Raw genomic sequence first — 22913 nt, forward strand, 5'->3', positions numbered from 1 at the left:
GAGGGTGTTTCTGCTCGCAAAGGGCCGGGAGGAAACAAAGATGTCAGGGACCCCGAGGTTGTTGCTGGGATTTTGTATTTGCTGTTGTTTCTCTTGACCCTGCAGTCAATGTACCTCCCCAACTCTCAGATTGCTTTCTCATTCTCTTAATAAAACCTTTTCATTGGATATGAAGCTCTCCCTGTCCTTCTTCAGCCCAGGCCTGGATTTGCCTCCCAAGAGGGCAAGGTCACAGGGGAGAGGCAGGGCCTGGGAATTGGGGGTGGGGGGTGGAGTGGGAGGGGGACTATAAGGGGGAAACCTCGGAAGGGGCCGTGGGCACCTCTGGGAGGGGGTACAGATGGTGGGTCTATCTGGCTTGTCAGTGTGGCTACTATTTGTGTGTGTATGTGTGTGTGTGTGTAGTGAATCCTGGGGGGGCTGTATGTGTATTATTGTGACTTACTGGGCCTGTGTGTGAATGTGTCAGTCCAGCTATTAGGTCTATGTGATGTGTTAACATGACCGTTGGTGGTGGGTATGTGTGTCAATATGAATGCTGATGATGATTATGTGTGTCTATCTGGCTCATTCAAATCCAGCTCTTTTGTCTCCTTGAGGATTTCATTCTTGAGGCCACTTTTCTTTCCCGCACCTTTATTCTCTCCCTCGCTACTGAATCATCTATACTAGATCGTTCCCCAAAGGACACATATTCTATGATCTCTTACCTTACAAAACATAAATCCTTTCCCCATTTACTTCTTTTGCAGTTGGAGTTTTTAAAAGATTGCTACACCCCTACCTCCACTTCCTCACCCACCCCCAATTCACTCCTCAACCACTTTAATCTGTCTTCTATCCCTACCAGCCTATGGAAATCCACTCAGCAAGGTCATCAATGGCCACATGTCAAACCCAAAGGCCCTTTTTCTGAACTTAGCCGCATTTGACATGGCTGACCACTTGCTCTTCTCTGAAATTCTCTCTTCTATTTATGTCCAAAATGGAGTACTTGACTCAAGTACTCAAATCTTGACCTCGCCACCTTCTTGACTCAGTTGCTCAAGCCAGAAATTAGGGAGTCATATTTCTTTCCCTACACCCAATCCATTAGAAAGTCCACATCCTTTTCTATCTCCTCTGCTACCACCCTAGTCCTCGAGACTATTACAATAGTCTTCCAACTGGTCCCTCTGTTTTCACTGGTACACCTTCATACTAAAGCCCTACAACAATCAAAACTTTGCCTACTTCTTCAGCCATATCTTAAACTATTCTCTTCATCACTCACTTTGCTCTAGCCACACTGGTTTCCTTTCTGTTCCTCAAATTACCACTTTTATGCCTCAGGGCCACTGCACTTACCATTCTCTTTGCCTGGAATTCTCTTCCCCCAGTTCTTTGTAGGTGTGCTGCCAGAGACAGATGGTCAGGTGTTTTGCAGAAATGAAAGGTCTGGGCGTCATCTCCCAGGGGAAAGGTCCCAAGATGTGATTTCTTCTCCCAAGAAGTTTCCCTGCCTCAGCCCACACATATGAAAGGAGGATTGGAGGAAAGGCTGAAAGTATGTTCTGCTTTAACGAAAGCCCCGGGCCTGCAAGAGACATTCTACTACTAAAATTATTTTAGACTATGGGAAGTTGAGGGGATTAAATGAGGTAAGACATATGGCACTTAAACTATTTCAGCACCCTCTTCCATCTCTTAGGGGTTCCTTGTCGGCCTCCAGAACCTCTTCACTAGTCAGAGCTAAGCTTCCCTACCCTGAGGCAAAACAGGTGCTCTCTTCTCCAACCTATCCCCTCTCACCTCAAGCCTGGGAAGGAATAAATTGTTTTCAGTGTATTAATCACCTGAAAGCAGATGGGAACCAATCGGGAGACCATTCTGAGCAGTGTTTGGCCAGGAGTGTTAAAGCATCGGGGTGTATTCCCAGTGTTTTTCAAACTTGAAGAAATTGATTTAGGACATAGCTGGCATTAAAAAAAACAAAATCTGGTAGAAAACAGATTCGAAAATATCAGAGTGCACTACATCACGACTCAATCATACATATATACATACCTGTAAGAAAAGTTCCAGGAAGCAATGCTTACCCTTCTTACAGTAGGTATATATATATATATATATATACAGGCGTGAAGTAAAAAATGTATGCTGAGGCCATATCAATTCAGTTGGGTCATGGCTTTATGAGGTACAGAAGAGGGAAAGGAAATTGGGGAGTTGGGTTGGTAAAGGATTATGAAATGTTTAGCATCTCAAACCAAAAAGGTGGGCTTTATTCTATAAGCAATGGAAAACCATCAGAAAAGTTTTAAGTGAGGAGAGGAATGGATGATCCAATTTTTAGAGTACAGAGAAAATACTGGAGAGGGAGGAGATTAAAAGGAGAGAGGGCTTCCCTGGTGGCGCAGTGGTTGAGAGTCTGCCTGCCGATTGCCCCGGTCTGGGAAGATCCCACATGCCGTGGAGCAGGTAGGCCCATGAGCCATGGCCGCCGAGCCTGTGTGTCCGGAGCCTGTGCTCCGCAGCGGGAAAGGCCACAACAGTGAGAGGCCCGCGTACCGCAAAAAAAAAAAAAAAAAAAAGTAGAGAGAAGTTAGGAAGCTGTTAAAATAGTCCAAGAGGGACTTCCCTTGTGGCGCAGTGGTTAAGAATCCGCCTGCCAATGCAGGGGACACGGGTTTGAGCCCTGGTCCGGGAAGATCCCACATGCCACGGAGCAACTAAGCCCGTGCACCACAACTACTGAGCCTGCACTCTAGAGCCTGCAAGCCACAACTACTGAGCCTGTGTGCCTAGAGCCCATGCTCCACAACGAGAAGCCACCACAATGACAGGCCCGCACACCGCAATGAAGAGTAGCCCCTGCTTGACACAACTAGAGAAAGCTTGCACGCAGCAACAAAGACCCAATGCAGCCATAAATAACTAAATAAATGGGGAAAAAAATCCAAGAAAGGGAGTTCCCTGGTGGCCTAGTGGTTAGGATTCCAGGCTTTCACTGCCATGGCGTGGGTTCAATCCCTGGTCGGGGAATTGAGATAATGGAGATGGAAATTTTCATTAAAAGATTTAGGAAGGTAAAGCAAGCATACTCCAACAAAAATTAATAATAATAAAAAAAGATTTAGGAAGTAAAACTGCCAGAACTTGGTGACTATGTGAAGGTTGGAGATAAAGAAGGCATCAAAAATGATGCCCAGCTAAATGCAATATGGTATCCTGGATCATATCCTAGAACAGAAAAAGGACATTAGTGGAAAAATCAGTGAAATCTGACTAAAGGCTGGAGTTTAGTTAATATCAATACTAATGTGCCTACCAACGTTGGCTTCTTAGTTTTTACAAATGTAACATGTTAACGTCAGGGGAAACTAGGTGAGGGGTATAAGGAAACTCTGTGTTATCTTTGCAACTTTTCTGCAAAACCCAATTTATTCCAAAATAAGCTTATCAAAGATAAATGATGCCTAGGTTTCTGGCTTGGGCACTTGGGAGCTGGGGGCTGATGGTAAGGCTTAGATTTAGACATGCTGAGTTTGATGTCCCTATGACTAGAGGGTGAGATACCTAGAATTAAGTGTATCTTGAGCTCAGAAAAGAGATCTGGATTGGAGAAAACAGACTGGAAGTCAGGGTGGGCTGGTGGGCTTGCCTATGAGACTGCCCTGGGGACACTTATATTCAAAGGCAGAGAACAATTTCATTCCTGGTGAGGCTTGGATGCAGAATAACAAGTTTATCAATAATTATGTACTTATTGAGCACTTCCCACATACCAGGCCCTGTTCCAAATGCTTTATATTTGCACATGGAATCCTCATACAATTTTGACCATTCTACAGATGGGAAAACCATGAAGCAGGACTGCTCATGCCTTAGTAGGGGCACTCAACTGGGGCAAGCATAAGAATCACCTGTGGAGCTTTAAAATAGATGCCTTGGAAAGAGATTCAGGAATCTAGCCAAAAGCCCATACCTATGCATACTGATGGTGGTGTTTGATGATGAACCAGCTGTGGTCATGTGAATCATCCCTTTTGCCCATTTATTCAATGATTAGCTTGCTTCTTATGGTATAAAGCATTTACCATTGGTGTATTAAAAAGTGTACGACATTCAATTTGATATTAATCCAATACTGTTAATACAAATGTGCTGATCTATACGGAGTATCTTAGAGAGATGATATATTTCACCTCAGATAAACCAAAAACCTATTGTATGTGGTATTAAGAGTAGCACAGAATGGAATAAAGTAGGGCTTACCTTAGTTTAAGACCAAATGGTGCTCACAGTATGGTTCCCAGACCAGCGGCATCAGCATCAATTGCAAATATTAGAAATGTAAAATCTCAGGCCACACCCTAAACTACAGGAGTAGGACCCAGCAAGCTGTGTTTGTAAGGAAGCTGGGATGCATGCTAAAGTTTGAGGACCACTGCTCCAAAAAAGCTTCAGTCTGGTGGTTCTCTATCATCACCTAAGATTAGAAGCTTTAAAAAAATATTCCTAGTCTAGGCCCCAAACCTGTTTGTTAGAATCCGGGAGTGAATGCAGCCTAATCATGTAGACTAAAAAAGAAAACTCCCCAGGTGACTCATACATACATCTGGTTAAGAACCACTGTCTTAGTGGCACCAATCAAAAAACATCTACATTACTCATTTCCAAAAAGCTAGGTTAGGAAGTAAAACAGATACCTGGTTAACCACCTACAGTAGTACACCAATTTCATGGAATATTATGCAACAACAATAAGGTAGCTATTTAGGTACTGATATAAAAACAATCTCCAACACAGTGTTAAATGAAAAAAATATGCAGAACATTTAAAAATATTTTTTAAAAGGGACATGTGCATGCACATATTTTATACAAGAACAGCGTATCTCTTAAAGGTTAGATAAGAAATTAGTAGCTGAAGTTTCCTCTGGGAAAGGAAGAAGGTGATTAAATTATAGGGATGGGAGAAACATTTTTACTGTGTGTTTTTGTACTGTTTGCATTTTTTTTAATGGCCCAATAACAATTATTTTTTTGGGGTGGGGGGTTCTCCTAGATGTTTTACAGTTTTACTCTTTATGTTTCTTTTTTTTGGGGGGTACAGTTGTTTTACAATGTTGGGTTAGTTTCTACTGTACAGCAAAGTGAAGTAGAGTTCTCTGTGCTATCCACCTGGCTTTTATTAGTTACTTATTTTATACATATTAGTGTATATATATCAATCTATAGGTTTATGTATTACCTATTCAAATTAATTAAGTTAAAAATGTTTAAGCTTAGGGGCAATAAAGAACCACTGCTTTAGAGGGAATGAAACATTAGCAAGCAAGCTGTCAGCTGCTAAAGGGCAATCAGAGCATTAATGAAGGGAAAGGGGCAGGAGGAAAGACAGTCCTGGCAAAAAGTCCAATGCAGGTAATCCTCCCTCCACTTCCTTCCTGAGGTGATGTTAGGTAAACTGAGACTCAACCCAGAGCACTCAATTTATCCATAGTCAGCTTTATTCTGAAATAACCATCTATGGAGAGCACACGTCCAAAGAGTAGAAAAAAATAAAGGAGCCCATCAAAAAAAGTTCCCTGGCAAGTAGGAGGGAGGGCATGACGTTAGGAGCCCTGTTTAGGGAAGGAAATGTTGTCCAGGTCGTGGATGCCATTCCTGTCAATGACTCGAACACTGAAGGCTGGCAGATTCAGAATGAAGCGTTTCTGGAGCTGCAGAGAAACATGAAGGAAATCAGTCAACACATTTTTATTGAGAACTAACTGTGGTCCAGGCTCTGTTCTAGGCACTGGGCATATAAGCAGATAATAATCTCTGCTTTTGTGCCGCTGGTATCCTATTGGAGGCAGTTGGTACTAGGACACTGAGGAAAGCCCAAACGCAGGTGGAGGCTGACTGGAAGGTAGTGAGCAAGAGCTGAGGGCTTGACTCTGGTCAGTCAGCTGATGAAGAATGAGACAATCTAATGCTCTATTCCTCACAATTTGCCACCAATTAGCCTGGTAAACACAGACTTCTCTTTTAAAGTGTCTCAAGGTAACAAGCCAACCAAGGAGCGACTGCCCTAGGAATAAGCTTTGGACCAAAGCCATGTACTCTTAGGTCCCAACAGTTTGCTCCAGTCACCCGCCCACATTATAAGGACCAGATGTGTATGTGTTTGTGTGTATAGCTGGGGGGTGGTGGGAAGGATGGTCTCAGAACTACTCTTGGAACAACTCCTGCTTCTGTCTCCTCCAATACAAGCTAACCTGTCATTAAAGAAACACCTCTGGGCTTTTCATGAGACTCTCTGCTCGAGAGGCTATTCCAAAGGAGCTGTGGTCTATGTGCATAAAACCAGATGGCCCCGTTAACCTGGCTGGAGATTACTCAGAAACACAGCTGGAGGAAATCTTTGCTTCTGTGGGCGACTCTTCCTGGACACCTCCCTTAATCTCTAGGTAGAAGGCACAAAGCTCCACGTGCTCCCTTAGGGGCATATCCTGGAAATGTACACCTCTCCAGGCCTAGGCCCTCTCTCTCTTGATGTTTCCCATCTCCTTTACAGATGAGGACTGGACAGCAACAACCATTTCCATTTCTATAGTCCTCTCTGGCTGATGACTCCTGTGTCCAGAAACCAGCTCCAAGATCAAGAAAAGGTGACAATAAGGAAATGTGGGTTTATAAAATAATCATATTTAGGATCCTTGGGGAATAAAGTCTCAAAGCATTCGATATTCCAGTGGTTTCTTCCTGGCAGCCCCTTGCAACACTTGGGGCTGCTGGACTAATACAGCCTCTTGGCTGAATGGTTAATAAGAAAAGCACATGAGTTTATTCTCAGCTTCTGCTTTGGAAAGGGGATTTACAAACAAGAAGAAAAAGGGGCACTGTGGACTGAAAATGACAGGCTTGTGTAAGAGGCAAACTGACATTACTGTCCAATGCTACCACCTGCTCTCAACCTCCTACTGTCTTCTCACTAGACCACGAATTCAAGTTCATCCTTAGGCTACAAGAACAGTAAAAGAATTAAAAAGCCTACAGGAGCTGCTTTCTTTTCCTCCTCATCTTCCATTCATACCCCAGAGCCTTAGACTCCTAGGAGTAGTATTGGAATGGGCAGGGCCTGTGTTCCTGGCGTCATAAACTAAGGGCTACTCTCCCCTACTGCCCAAAGCCTCTTAGTTACCTTCTATGGCCTCCTGAATTCCCAGCAGAGGCTTTCCCTCCCAAACTTATGTACTGTTAAGGGAACAGACTTTTTTTTTTTTTTTGGCTGCATTTGGTCTTCGTTGCTGTATGCAGGCTTTCTCTAGTTGCAGCGAGTGGGGGCTACTCTTCGTTGAGGAGCAGGGGCTCTAGGCACAAGGACTTCAGTAGTTGTGGCACACGGGCTCAGCAGTTGTGGTTCGCGGGCTCTACAGGGCAGGCTCAGTAGTTGTGGCACACGGACTTAGTTGCTCCACAGCACGTGGGATCTTCCCAGACCAGGGATTGAACCTGTGTCCCCTGAGTTGGCAGGCGGATTCTTAACCACTGCACCACCAGGGAAGCCCCCAAGGGAGCAGACTTTATGACAACTCCAGGTAGCGCAAAAATAGAGCAGGTATAAAATCTAGCACAATAGTTCTTAAAGTATGGCCCCAGTTACCACCTGCAGGAAAATCATTTGGGACTGTTGGTTAAAATATTCTCAAGATCTACACCAGGACCACTGAATCAGAATTGGGTGGGGAGCGGGGTGGAAGGCATGAATCTGCCTTTTTTAAGAAACAAGCTCCCCCCGCTGATTCTTATACATGCTAAAATTTGAGAACCACTAGTCTGGATGAACCAAAAAGAAAATTAATTAAATTATAAAATTGACATTTATGAGAAGGTGACCCATGAGCGAAAAAATAAGCTTGTTATATACCAAACTCTACCCCTGGTAGCAACTTCACATCTGGTTAGTGGATATTTATTATACCTTCTGACAGGGATCAGAAAAAATGCAAGTGAGGAACGGGAACAATATTGGCAAACAGAGAGACAAAACATTCCTTTCAGGATCCCATGGGAGCTACTCACCTCCTCCAGACATTTCCTAAGAAGCTCCACTGCCTTCTCACGTGAGATAGCTGAAAGAGAACACAGAGGCCAGGCACTCAAGGTGCTGACATTAAGTCCAACTCTCTGCTGCAACTTTTGACTAAGTTTCAAACTTTTTCAGGTCAGCATGCCACACAACAGAAAAGGCAAAAAAAAAAAAAAAAAAAAGCCTAGCCTTCTGGCTTTCAACAAACTTATTCCATATGCAGTTGAGGGTGCCCCACACCCAATGCTCAGGCAGCCACAAGCCATTGCAAATTGATTTGCTACAGAGAAGGGAGAGCATGACGGAATTCTGCCTCCCATGGCCAGGGCTTGCCTCTAGAGAAGTCCAGCGGCCTGCCTCTTCTTTATAGCCCATCCCCCAACTCCCAACGCCCCCAGCCCCCCTTTAGACCAGGGCTTAAATCAGCTCCATCTGCCCTAGCCAGCTGCAAATCAGGGAAAGGGAGGACAGGGCCAGTTTTTAGCCTCACTTTGCCAGCTGGGCCTCAGTTTAACAATGGAAAGAGAATTCATAGGATGGGGCTGAGTCTCTCATAAAATAGGAGCCAAAGGAACTGTCCACAGGCATGGCAAACTGGGATGACATATTATGCAGTTAGGCTTCAGGGGTGGTTGGTGGTTATTTTGGTGGGCAAATCAGCTGTATTACTGACAGATGCCAAATCAAGAAACAGTCACTAGGAGGCCAGGCTAATTCTTTTTAGGATGTGGTCTGGAGCTCTGGCATGGCTGAGGTTGAGTGAGAGGGCAGCACCAAAAAAGGAATGAACAAGCCAGATTCTTACTATACTGACAGGGATGAATGGAATGTAAGGAGAAAACTGGTTATCTGTGCTACATCTATAGCTTGTAAAAGCTGAGAATCCAAACTGCCTATTACTCACAGTGGCTGAAGTTGAGGTTAGGATTGGGGTCAGAAAATAGAACTTAACACAAAAGCATCCCAGTGTCTGGAGGTTTGCCAAGCTGATGGTTCATGGACAAGTAGAGAGCCAGCTTTTTCTTGTAGGAGCGGGTAGCCATTAGGTGATAAGAACCAAGGGAACAGCTCAGGCTATGGCCTTAGAAAGCTTTGATATTTAAGAAAAGAAACGCTCAGTTGTCATGCTGGAGACCTGTTCATCACCACAAGCTCAAAACAAACATACAAACCACTTGGTTTACTTGCTCATTCTTTACACCTGAGAAGCTAATGAGCACCTAACTAGGGCAAAATGAGTGAAAAAACTGAACTTTTGTAACTGAAGAGTTATAGTTTTACTCCAACTCTCCTTTAAAACAAAACAAAACCCAGCTCTGGGCATATGCAATACCTCATTTTATCTGGCAGAAGAGGGAGTTCAATCAGCTTTTCCATAACCCTAATGACCTACAGGAGAAAGCTTCCAGAGGGCACCTGCATGTGCTTCTTAGGATCCATCGTCTTTTCAAGCCCTGGCCACTCAACTCCAGGGGGTTGTGCACAAAACCAGGAAACAGCTGAGGACAGGGCTCTGCTACTGCTCCCTACACTTAGAGAGCTGAAACTTACTTGGTGTGTAATACCGGTCCAGGATACTGAGAGTCAGGAAGGCACCATAGCCATGGGCTGCAAAAGGGGCTTTTGCCAAGGCTGCCAGGTAGTCCATGTAGTAGAGCGCTGGACCATCATGCTCATCATAGCCAGCCAGGAGGAGGTTGACATGATACGGGGTCTGCAAAGGAAAAACACTGCAAAGTGATGGTCAAAGCAATAACACCAACACCTCTCCTCATGGAAACAGGAACGTTCCAACTCTTGATAAATAAGAAAATAGCAGCAGCTGAGTAAATCATGATGAAAGTAAAGATTTAGACAAATCTAAAGGACCCAGAGTGTGGTCAGAGGTAAAGTGAGGTCAGCTTGTTTTCCCTGAACAGAAGAGCATTTGGAGCACTTTAAGGTATGTGAAAAAGCTGCTTCTTAAAGCCCATGGATCAAAACCTGTTACAAAAGCATTTCAAAGGCAAAGCACGGGTGTTCTTGCATTGTTCCTAATAGGTGAAACCAACACACACAATTCTGCGAGTGTCAGGACACAGGCTAAAGAAAGCTACAGCTCCAACCACTTCATCCAAAATAAGAAGGCTCAGTCTGGACAACTGGACCAAAATCTCAAATGGTAAACTGGAAGGAAAGGGAATCCTCCAATACTGTTGGTGGGAATGTAAATTGGTGCAGCCACTATGGAAAACAATACGGAAGTTCCTTTAAAAACTAAAAACAGGGCTACCATATGATCCAGCTATTCCACACCGGGTACATGTCCAGAAAAGACAAAACTCTAATTCAATACACGCACCCCAATGTTCATAGCAGCACTATTTACAATAGTCAAGTCATGGAAACAACCCAAGTACCCATCAACAGACGATTGGCTTAAGAAGATGTGGTACATATATACAATGGACTATTACTCAGCCATAAAAAAGACTGAATTATTGCCATTTGCAGCAACATGGGTGGACCTAGATAATACTTAGTGAAGTAAGTCAGAGAAAGATAAATATTATATGATATCACTTATATGTGGAATTTAAAAAATAATACAAGTGAATCTATATACAAAACAGAAACTAACTCACAGACATAGAAAATAAACTTACGGTTACCAAAGGGGAAAGGAAGCGGGGGTATATATTAGGAGTACAGGATTAACAAACTACTACACATAAAATAGATAAGCAACAAGGATTTACTGTATAGCATAGGGAACTATATTCAAAATCTTGTAATAACCTATAATGGAAAATAATCTGAAAAAAAAGTATATATAAAACTGAATCATTTTGCTGTATACCTAGAACTAACATAATATTGTGTATCAACTATAAAAAAAGAAAAGATAAAAAAAGAAAAAAGAAACAAGTCTTGCAGTAGGGAAGGGTAGAAAGTCTCAAATATTTAAGTCAAATCACTAAACTTTTTTTTGGCTGTGTCACACAGCTTGCAGGATCTTAGTTCCCTGACCAGCGATCGAACCCACGTCCCAGGTGATGAAAGCTTGAAGTCCTAACCACTGGACCGCCAGGGAATTTCCAAATCACTAAAATTTTAATGCAGACAGTAATAATGGAAGTTCATAAATACAAAGAAATGTGGTAACTCTAGAAGAACTGTAGATTTAGGTGAAATGTTAATATTTTTCTAATATAATAAGGCTCTGCTAAGATAACTAAGAAGTAATTTTTATCAGTGAGATAAATAAACAGTACTTATAATAACCTATTTATAGGTATTCTTTCTTTGTATTACCTGCAAGTCTAAAAATGCAAGTTTCTACAGAGAACCTTAACTAAGTCTACCTTGCTTTTCATCTCCAAATGGATGATTCTTTTTCTATACCAGGTGGGCCATTTACCATGGCCTGTCTATGCTCCCAGGCATCAGCGGTGAGACTCCCATGTAAAATGACTTCCTTTTTCTCTGCAAAGTGTGTTTTCCCTCTTGCATTTGCCACAGTGGCTAGTGAGCAGGCCTTGCCCATGGTTATATGCCCATCCCTAAACTTATATATTCGATTAAATGTACATTAAATGAAATCAAATACATTTATGCATCCTATTATGGGGCATAAAGTAATAACAGCTAATGGTCTTAAAAGTGATGCTTTGTATTCTTTGAACACTGATTAACATGGGCACTTGGCAGCCTGAAGAAACATTCTAACTCATGTTAGAAGATCACATGAAAATATCATATACTTACTTGGAATTCCAAGCCAGCTGTGCTAAGTAATATTTCCCTTAGACTACAGAGTAGCCCTAACCTGCAAACAAGTTTCTGCCTTGGGGATAAGATGGTGAATAGTCTCAGGAGTTAAGAATTGACCAGCAATAGTCAAGTCTTTAGAGAAAATAATCTGCCTATCACATTTCCCAGTAAGTAGCGTGCTACACTTTGCCAGGCTCTGGAATTCTCTGCCACATTCTATGACTACATTCTTAGTAAGTCTGACCTTAGGCAAGACACTTAACCCCTATGAGCATATGTTTCCTTATGTGTAAAACTGAGTTAATTAATCCTTCCCCTTTCTGTCTTCTATGAAATATGGTGAGAAAAAAATAATAGAGGTGAGGCATCCCAAACTCTGGAAGAAAAAAATGCTACCTGAATTCTTAGTATATTAGCTATACCCCAGTCTCCTTTTGACAGCTTACCACTTTAAACAACAACAAAACTGTCTAAATTACCTAAAAATAAAAAATATATAATATATTTTTAAACTGTGAGAACACTAATGCAAAACCATGCAGACAAAGAATACTGTAGTGTTCTTATAGTTAAAATTCGAATAGCAAAACAGAGAGAAAAATATATAGCAAGGAGATTCTAACTGGTTTCCTTCCCCAAGAGGTTGAATAATATAGATTCTTACCTATCACAAAGTAAGTTCATCTTTTTGCTAAGAGGATAACTCTACTCTTCTCCATTCACTGGAGAATACTCCTTTTACGGCTAACCAAAACAATTTTATCAAGTTGCAATGGTATATTAAGGATCCACCCAGATAACTAGAGACCTAACTAGCAGAACCTACATATGCTCTGTCTCCAGTGAGGCTCTTGCCCACACTTAAACTGTATTTAAAACAATTAATATGGGGCTTCCCTGGTGGCGCAGTGGTTGAGAATCTGCCTGCCAATGCACGGGACACGGGTTGGAGCCCTGGTCTGGGAAGATCCCACATGCCGCGGAGCAAGTAGGCCCGTGAGCCACAACTACTGAGCCTGCGAGTCTGGAGCCTGTGCTCCGCAACAAGAGAGGCCGCGGTGGTGAGAGGCCCGCGCACCGCGATGAACAGTGGCCCCTGCTTGCCACAACTAGAGAAAGCCCTCACAAAGAAACGAAGACCCAACACAGCCCTAAATAAATAAATAAATAAATAAATTTAAAACACATAGTGCCATGTCCCGCCCCAGAATTCCTAAGTCAGTGGAGCTGGGGTAGGATCTGAGAATTCGCTTTAAAAACAAACAAACAAACAAAACAATTAATATGATCTTTAAAAGCCACCACCAAAAAATTTTTACATGAAGATGTCAACGGAATTTCAGAAGCAAACTGTATTGCTTAACTGGTCTATATAATATCATTTATTTATGCTTAAGCATCTGACACACACACACATCAAAGCTGGTATTCAGAAGCTATAACACGTGGTATAGAAGATAACTCATAAATTATTATGTGACTTCGAATCACCAACTTTTGCATGTGTGAGATGCTTTAGCATAAATAAATGGTGTTATTTAGACTAATTAAATCAATACATCTGTTCAACAACTTGCAGTTTCTGAAATTCTTTTGATAATGCTCCATCAAAGATCTCTGGCTCACACTATTTTTTTTCTTTTAATTTCAAATGAAGTCTCGTATACTGCCACTCTCTTACTCCTCTAAGAATCATGACATTCAAAGTGACAAAGCCATAGTGATGGGTTTCTTGACTGTTACATTTCCTCATATTCTTGATGCAACAGTGTTTTCCTGGAATAAGACAAATTCCAAGCCATTCGATTTTGTGAAACTCTTAACAGCATATACATGTGTGACTGTGGTGTGTTTAGGGAAACACATAGTATGTGTAAGACACAATCCACCTATTCAAATATTTATACCAATTATAAACTCCATGAAGGCAGGATTGTGTCTGGCTGGTTCAGTGATGTATAAGCATATAGTATATGTTCAGTAAATATTTGCTGAGTGAATAAAATAATGATACCAGAAGGCATTATATACGTTTTCTTTTGTTTGTTTGTTTTTTGCGGTACGCGGGCCTCTCACTGTTGTGGCCTCTCCCGTCGCGGAGCACAGGCTCCGGACGCGCAGGCTCAGCGGCCATGTTTCACTGGCCCAGCCGCTCCGCGGCATGTGGGATCTTCCCGGACCAGGACACGAACCCGTGTCCCCTGCATCGGCAGGCGGACTCTCAACCACTGAGCCACCAGGGAAGCCCAAAAATTGGCCATTATTATATATTAAAAAAAAAGACATATTGATGGCCAAAAAGCACATGAAAAGATGCTCAACACTGCTAATTATTAGAGAAATGCAAATCAAAACTACAATGAGGTACCACCTCACACCCATCAGAATGGCCATAATTTTAAAACCTACAAATAACAAAATGCTGGAGAGGGTGTGAAGAAAAGGGAACCCTCCTACACTGTTGGTGGGAATGTAAATTGGTGTAGTTATGGAGAACAGTATGGAGGTTCCTTAAAAAACTAAAAATAGAGTTGCCATATGACCCAGCAATCCCACTCTTGGGCATATATTCAAAGAAAACTCTAACGTGAAAAGATACATGAACCCCAATGTTCACAGCAGGACTATTTACAATAGCCAAGATGTGGAAGCAACCTAAATGTCTATCAACAGGTGAATGGATAAAGAAGATGTGGTGTGTGTGTGTGTGTGTGTGTGTGTATATATATATATATATACACACACACACACACACACACACATACATACACACATACACACACACACAATTATTAATCAGTCATAAAAAAGAATGAAATAATACCATCTGCAGCAACATGGATGGACCCAGAGATTATCACACTAAGTGAAGTCAGTCATACAGAAAAAGACAAATATCATATGCTATCACATATATGTGGAATCTAAAAAATCATACAAATGAACTTATTTACAAAACAGAAACAGACTCAGACATAGAAAACAAGCTTACGGTTACCACAAGGGAAGGGGGGGATATATTTGGAATTTGGGATTAATAGATACAGACATATAAGGATCTACTGTATAGCACAGGAAACTACATTCAGTATCTTTTAATAACCTATAATGGAAAAGAATCTGAAAAAGAATATATATATATATATCTCTGAATCACTTTGCTGTACACCTGAAACATTATAAATCAACTATACGTCAATAAATTTTTTTAACTTTTAAAGGAAAATAAATAAACACCTCATATACATCTTCCTAAAGGGATATGGTGAGATGTTTATAAAAAGTGCCCAGCACACTGCCTGACACATGGTAGAAATGTATGACAGTTTCCTCCTCTCTCCTTCCTGGACTCTTGGAAGGAGCCCTAAGGTGAAGGTATTCATTGTCACAAACATTCATAATATGCACTGACACTTAGGGCACATCTACTTCACAGTACACCCACCCTAACCTATCTTGAAATTGACACAGGCACAGAGACATTTTCCTGGAAGCCTGAAAAACAAAAACAACAAATCCTACATCCAGATATGGAGAGCAAATTACCACTTATTAAGTACCTTCATACTATTTCCACCCTTACAGATATGTCCATCCTGAGTGCTAAGCCTCACTTTCTAGCTACTTTTTCATCAGTTCCCTTCTTTCCCATGATCAGTACAACATGAGAATTTGCCAGTTAACCTGAAGGAATGCGAACACTAATCAATCATGATAAAATTGCCAGGAATCCTGTATCTTTTACGAAGTAATCCTTATCCTGTGCATGATATAATCTGTCTTTGGTTGTCTCCACTATTCTAATTATTTAGATAGTAAGTCTAAGTAATAAAGCAAAGTTATGAGGTCCCCAAGGGGAGGAACAGTATCTATACATAATTCTGAACTAACCTAAACATCCGAGTGACCAATAAATGAATTTAAACATTTAGCTGAGACACTCTCTGTCCAATGGTCATGAGGGTCACCATCAACGGTTTGCAGTACAAATGCCAACGTTCTTAGTTTTAAAGTTGTATCTAACTGACACACAAAGAAAAAAATTTAAATGAACCATCCTGGGAACTCAAAATGAACTTTAGTTTCTAAAATAAAATACCACCAAAATTTTGCCTCTTTTTATAAGTAGAGAAAGAAGAAAAGAAAAAAACCTAGATAAATTGGTATCTCTTCCTCCCTTAAAAAAATACATGAGGTAAGCTTATTTTTATTTATTTATTTATATTATTTATTTATTTATTTTTTGCCGTACGCGGGCCTCTCACTGTTGCGGCCTCTCCCGTTGCGGAGCACAGGCTCCGGACGCGCAGGCTCAGCGGCCATGGCTCACGGGCCCAGCCGCTCCGCGGCATGTGGGATCTTCCCAGACTGGGGCACGAACCCGTGTCCCTTGCCTCAGCAGGCGGATTCTCAACCACTGCGCCACCAGGGAAGCCCTGAGGTAAGCTTATTTTTAAAGTGAAGAGCTTTAAGTCATTTTGAGATTTCCCCTTCTATACAACAGGGATAATAAGAGTATCCATCATTACGGGGTTATGGTAAGGTTTAAATAAATAAATGTAAACTGCTCAATGAAATGCCTGTTACATAGTAATAACACCATCATCACCACCACCACCACCACCATTTTTAGGATCTGACAGCATTATTAACAGATCTGATTAGATAATAATAAGATCAAGAAGATGTACCAGGGAATTCCCTGGCGGTCCAGTGGTTAGGACTCCAAGCTTTCACTGTCAGGGGACTGGGTTCAGGTTCAATCCCTGGTCGGGGAACTAAGACCCCACAAGCCGCGAGGTGAGGCTCAAAAAAAAAGAAGAAGAAGGAGATGTACTACCACAGAGTGCCAATAAATTATCCACCTTTTTTTGGTTGCTAAAAGGAATACAAGTTAAGCCAGGGGAATTAGCCAATAAGCACATCTCTTATGTTCCTCTCCCTGGAATTGAAATGGACTTCCTAAGTACCTCTGAGCCCTGCAGAACTGAGTTCAGTTTCACTTTGTACATCTGAGCTCAGTTTCCTTGTATATTTGGGAGTGGGGGGTGTACATGGCACACACATGCAAACTTTCCTTCAGTTTGATGGAGCATTTCCTTCCCTCTAACTTTCTTGTGCATACAACTCCTTGTATATTCCCTCTCTCATGAAAAAGAAACACTGTAGTGATTAAGAAGAGTGTGAAATGCCATAAATTTTACAGCTCAAGAGAACAGTTGTGATAAATACACTGAAACAACAGAATCAGTGAAGAGAGTCTGGGCGGTGACAAGCAGCGGTGTGACATCTGGCGGAAGCCAAAGTCACAGCAAAGGGGAGAGAGGTGGGCGTGAGGAAGCATCCTGTCGAGCGTGGACACAGAAAAGGAGAGGAATTGACAGTCTTCCTTTGGAGCCAGGCCAGCCTTTGCCACCTCTAATTGAACAGGACGACGTCGCTATGAGTGAGGTGCCTCGGAGAACGATGCAGTTTCTTTTGCAATGTGCTGCACACCTTGGATCATTAAGCGTGTGAAGCATAATCCCATTCCTTGTGGGTGGGGAATTTGGTAGGAGAGGCAGAACCACCAACGGGACAAAGGATTTAGCTAATGATGACAGTGTTTCAATAAACAGACTTCTAAACAGAGACTGGGCTTTGAAGGAAACAGTGCCTGCTATTTCATTTAGTCCAGCCGATTGCCAATGCTGCCTAAAATTCCGTCTTTGGCACAGAGAATATTTCACAAAAATGCAGTTTACAGAGTTAGAAGGGATCTAAGAGCTCATCTAGTTTATCCAATGTCCCTCTCACAAATGTGGGGACTCGGGTTCAAAGAGGGGACAGTGACTTACCCTAAACCACAGGGCTAATTAGAGTCAGGACCAGAATTCAGGCTTTCTGACTTGTGTGCTTTTCTAGGAAACAATGCTGCCTCCACAAAATGGAAATCAGTGTGAAAATATGATTCAATATGTAAATGTCAGTTTCACACTCAAATAGTTCAGAATGTACTATTTTGCATACCAGCATCTATTGTCCTCTATTTCATGTATTACATCTTATATGACCAATAATATTTTAAGTTTCAAAAGGGCAGGTTTAACGTCAGACCATTGTGACTCCTCTAAAGGGTCTACAACTATGCAAGATATGTAGTAGGTACTAAATAAATATAAATAGATGCCAACACCTTAACTGCTTTGCCAATGTCCAATTTTTCAACTTTGTTAATAAATAAAATGGATCCACTGTTAGTTTCTTACACTGGTGCTCTGAACTCTGAATCAGGAGCTTGTTTCCAATAACCAACAGAATTTATTAGCTATCTGCTTTGGCTGGGTTTGGTGGTATAACTTTAAAATTTCAATGTCAATTTTGCCATTTTAATTAAAGAAAGACTTTGTACTTATACTGGAATTTCAATGTCCACTATTTCAAACACTTTTTTAAAATCTATAAGATTTCAGCAGCTTCCAACTGTCCTTGTGACCAAGTACTTTTCCCAGCTCTAAGAGATTATGGTTCTATAGGTGGAGATAGGGCTGGGCGGGGGGAAGAACTACTTATTCCTAATGCCTAAACAATACAGAATCATTTGTACCTTGATTTTTTTTTTTTTTTTTTTTTTTTTTTGTGGTATGCGGGCCTCTCACTGTTGTGGTCTCTCCCGTTGCGGAGCACAGGCTCCAGACGCGCAGGCTCAGCGGCCATGGCTCACAGGCCCAGCCGCTCCGAGGCATGTGGGATCTTCCTGGACCGGGGCACGAACCCGTGTCTCCTGCATCAGCAGGCGGACTCTCAACCACTGCGCCACCAGGGAAGCCCTGTACCTTGATTTTAATCCTCTCTGACAGAGTCCTTTTTAAGGAGACCCATCAATCTCTTTTTCTAGTAACAGTGGTGACTATGCCTTAAGCAAAAACATATCTGAGTTTACAAAAGGCCTCAGCCAAATCCTGCAAGAGTTCTCCAAGACTGCACAGGATAATTATGAAATGAGTGAATGCCCCAACCAACTTCACTTTTGCCTGTGGAATGTGAATACATTATAAATTCAACAAATGTTATTGAGCATTTACTATGTGAGAAGCATTGTGCCAGGTGATAAAGATGGAAACCTGGATCTGGAAGGAGCTGAGAAGGTAGACTGGAGTAGGAAAGATTTCAGATGGAGGAAACAGCATACGTGAAGGTAAAGAAACATGGAGGAACATGGAATATTTGGGTATTGGTGAATATGGGACATGTATACTTAGTGAATTCGGTGATTTCAGTAGGAAGCAGAGAGGAAGTGGGATAACAGAAATTGAAACGATACTGTCACTGGCTTCCTAGACTAAAGAACATGAACTTCAGGGGAGTTCCCTGCTGGCCTAGTGATTAGGATTCTGGGCTTTCACTACTGTGGCCCAGGTTCAAACCCTGGTCGGGGAACTGAGATCCTGCAAGCCATGCGGCTCAGCCAAAAAAAAAAGAATATGAACATCAGTATGTAAACCATGGAGTAACCAGTGAAAACTGCTCCCATTCCCTTGACGATACAAGCCTTTTTCATGTGTTAGAACACTGTAGAAGCGGCAGGGATGGAGGGGGAGATATGGAATATAAGATATATCGATATTTAGAAAGTAGAATAGATAGGAGTTAATGAATAGTAGAACAGAAGATGAGGGAAAAAGAGGAGTTAAGAGAATGCTCAATAAAGGGAAAGGTGGAGGAGCAATGTAAAAAACTCAACTGAGACCAAATGAGGCTTAAGTTGAGCTGTTCAGAAGTAGCTGGAAAGAAAAAATAATGTATAGCTGAAATCATGAGATTGAATGAAGAGTCAGCCAGTTGATAGGTTTTATTTATACAAACACACATTCCTAAGTTCACATGTGGAAGACAATAAAGGAAACAATTACAACAGGACACTATGGCAGAGGTATTTGTAGGTTGCCATGAGAGCACAAAGAAGCCCTCATGAGTGACGAACATATGTGGAGAAATACAGAGTTTCCCTGGAAAATGATAAATTGAGTTTTAACCAGCAATTAAGAGTTAGCCTTTGGAGACGTGGAAGTACATTCAGGGGAGAATGACCAGCAAAGTGCTGGAGTAGGCAACGGCAGAGGAGAACACACAGCAGGTTAGGGGAAGTACAAGTAATTCAGTATGAAGCAGAGAATGCCAGTGAGAAAGGGGTGACAGGGAGGTCTGGAGACAAAGCAGAGGAATAAGTGAAAGAAGAGAGATGAAGCAGAAAGGCTAATTTCGAAGGCTGTGAACACCTAAGTTGAAGAGAGCAGTTCTAGGAGCTGAGAAAAAACTGGCCTATTGCTCCTTCATGATCACAAGCTGGGACCAGTCCTGTTACCTACTGTTATCACTCAGAGGAAAAAAAGGAGATACAATGTTGGAAGTTGAAAATAGTTTCCTCTTAATCTTGTGATGGAAAAAATAGTATGAGTTTAAACTGATCAGAATCAGAATACTAGACTGAGCTTCACCACAGAGAAGTTAAACTGACTGACTTTCCTTGTTCTTTCCTGCTTCAGATACACTCATCTTCTGTTGTGCTAAAACACAAACCAGCCCATGTTTATAAATTCTCACACTGAATTAAAAAATAAGGAAGCAAGTGTGCCTCAAATGAAGCAAACCTTTTAATTTCAGAAGCCCAAGACAAAATAAAAGAAACTTACTCTGAAAATGAGACTGTCTAACCAAGGTTTCCCATTTCTTTTGTCCGCCTTAGTTCATTCTCTGAAAGTGTATTTGGCATACTCGTTTGATGCTGGCAGATGCAAAAGCATAATATAAAAACTGTCTTCATTCTCCTTTAACAATGATTAGCTCATGTTCAAATATTTTTGCTTAACACACTGGCAAAAATTCTTATAATGGATGATTTCTTGAACTTAAGCTCAGGAACGTCACTGCATTTACAACCAACATTTTATTTTATTTTTATTTTTGGCTGCCCCGTGCAGTTCCCTGACCAGGGACTGAACCTGTGCCCCTGGCAGTGAAAGCACAGAGTCCTAACCACTGGACCGCCAGGGAATTCCCACAAACAACATTTTAAACTTTAAAAGCAAAACACCTTTTAAATTATTATTTGAAAAACCTGTGTTTTTAAAATGCCGTTAAGTCAAAAGTTAGGCATGTGTTTTTGTGAAAAAAAATAATAAAGGCTCAAGGTCAAAAGTGGCTTTATCGCTTTACAGTTGTGCTACAAAAGACAGTCCACTTGGCCTTGAAGTCTCAAGTGCCCCATCTGAACGTGGACAGTATTGCCTCTCTGATAGCTGTGAGGAATGAAAAGTACTCATCTGTGTTAAAGTTCCTAGAAGAAGGCCTAGGAAGTAGTAGGTGCCCAATAAATGTCAAATGAATCTGAATTTTAGGAGCAAAAAATTAAACATTGTGTATATCTCAATTTTTAGCAAAATTATATTTTAAAGTTACCCCACAATAATTATGAAATTTCTGTAAATTTTACTTTCTAAAACATCACTAACCACAAGTTTGAAAGGTTCTTCTATAAAAGCTGTAATCTTCTCGTAATTAGAAGTTTAGAAATTTAATGAGTTGAAATGCAACAAGGAACAGATGCCTTATTATACCAACTAGTTAACACAGTATTTGTTTTCTACATTAACTTTACTTGCTAATCAAAAATACTGCTTTCTCCCAAATAACATCAAAATAAAATTGCTGATTGTGCAATGGTAAAACCAACAATACCATGTCTGCAACAAGGCCACTTGAATTTTTTTTCATGAGCTGGTAGTGTCCAGGGAAAATATAAGACTCCATATACCTTTAAGTCAGTTCCCAAAAAATTCAAGTGCAGAAGCCATGCTCTGTACACCCCAAGGCATATGTATATTAAGTTGTACATGCTAAGCATGCCCATGAATATCTTTGTTTTTGGGGGGGGAGTTTTGAGGGGGGAGTTTGGCTATGCCACTCGGCTTACGGGATCTCAGTTCCCCAACCAGGGATTGAACCTGGGCCACAGCAGTGAAAGCCCGAAATCTTAACCCCTAGGCCACCAGGGAACTCACACCCATGAATATCTTTGCATGTTGAACATCTGAGCTGATTCATCTCCCTGAGTTAAGAAGTAAGTCTGCTGGAAAAGACTATTTAGGACTATATATAATTGTATATGTTTTCAGATGTCCATAGCAACTAGGAAATCCTGGGGAAAAGACTATTTAGAAGCCCTTCTAGGGACTTCCCTGGTGGTCCAGTGGTTAGGACTCTGTGCTCCCAATGCAGGGGGCACAGGTTCAATCCCTGGTCGGGGAACTAAGATCCCGCATGCCGCACAGTGCAGCCTAAAAAAAAAAAAAAGCCCCTCTATTAGAACACAGTGCTCCCCATTAGCAGCCTAGGCTCAACACAAGTTACTCCTACCTCTTCAATGGACATGAAAGCTCCTCATTGGAGACGTCTCCCTGCTTTCTTCTACTTTCCCTAAATGCTCTACCAAAGAGTAGCCAATGATCTAACCAAATCTCCTCTGATCATGTTAACCCCCTCTCAGCCAACAAGCTTCCAGAGAGGCCCATTGCTTTTAGCACAATGCTTTTTCATCAAAGTCCTTGTAACATGGACTACCTCTCTAGTTTCAATCTCTTACCATTCCCCTAAAACCCTGAGCCATATTTAACAAACTACTTTAGATTATGGATTTTGTATACGTGTTTATAGTAAAAACTATATAAGGATATTTATTTCTATTTGTTTTCCCATCAATAGAGCCCTACTTTGTATTCTGTACTCCACTAGTTAAAACAGATAAAAAATTAGGAATAGGAGGCTCAGAGAACTATTTGTGCCTGCCCCAAACATCATGAGAAAATCACTGTCCCTAATCTAACCTGCTCTCTCACACTCCTTCAGGTCTGCGCTTCCAGTTTTCCTTTCTGTTTCATCTTTGCTTTAATGACAGCTGGTCCTTCAAAGCCCAAGTTAGGCTCTATTCGCAAAGCAACTACCTGTAAGGCTACTGCAGTACTTGTCACTCTGCAGTACAGTTGACTATTTACTTCTCTATTGCCCCATCTGAAGGCACACACTGAGCTTTGCACCTCTGTTTCCTCAGCCCCAAGGACAA

The 22913-nt window shown here is 41.5% G+C and overlaps 1 protein-coding gene across 1 annotated transcript in view; it reads right to left on the reverse strand.

Moving 5' to 3' along the window:
* Positions 1-5473: 5473 nt before the first annotated feature.
* Positions 5474-22913, reverse strand: part of PSMB2 (proteasome 20S subunit beta 2) — a 35388-nt gene continuing 17948 nt past the window's right edge. Inside the window, exons 4-6 of the mRNA XM_060082158.1 lie at positions 9614-9776; positions 8056-8105; positions 5474-5708 (exon numbers count right to left, since the gene is read on the reverse strand). Of these exons, the coding sequence (XP_059938141.1) occupies positions 5601-5708; positions 8056-8105; positions 9614-9776 (321 nt within the window). The 3' untranslated portion in view covers positions 5474-5600. The remainder of the gene's footprint in view (positions 5709-8055; positions 8106-9613; positions 9777-22913) is intronic.

This window comes from Mesoplodon densirostris, chromosome 2 (genome assembly GCF_025265405.1).
Source record: "Mesoplodon densirostris isolate mMesDen1 chromosome 2, mMesDen1 primary haplotype, whole genome shotgun sequence".
Taxonomy (NCBI): domain Eukaryota; kingdom Metazoa; phylum Chordata; class Mammalia; order Artiodactyla; family Ziphiidae; genus Mesoplodon; species Mesoplodon densirostris.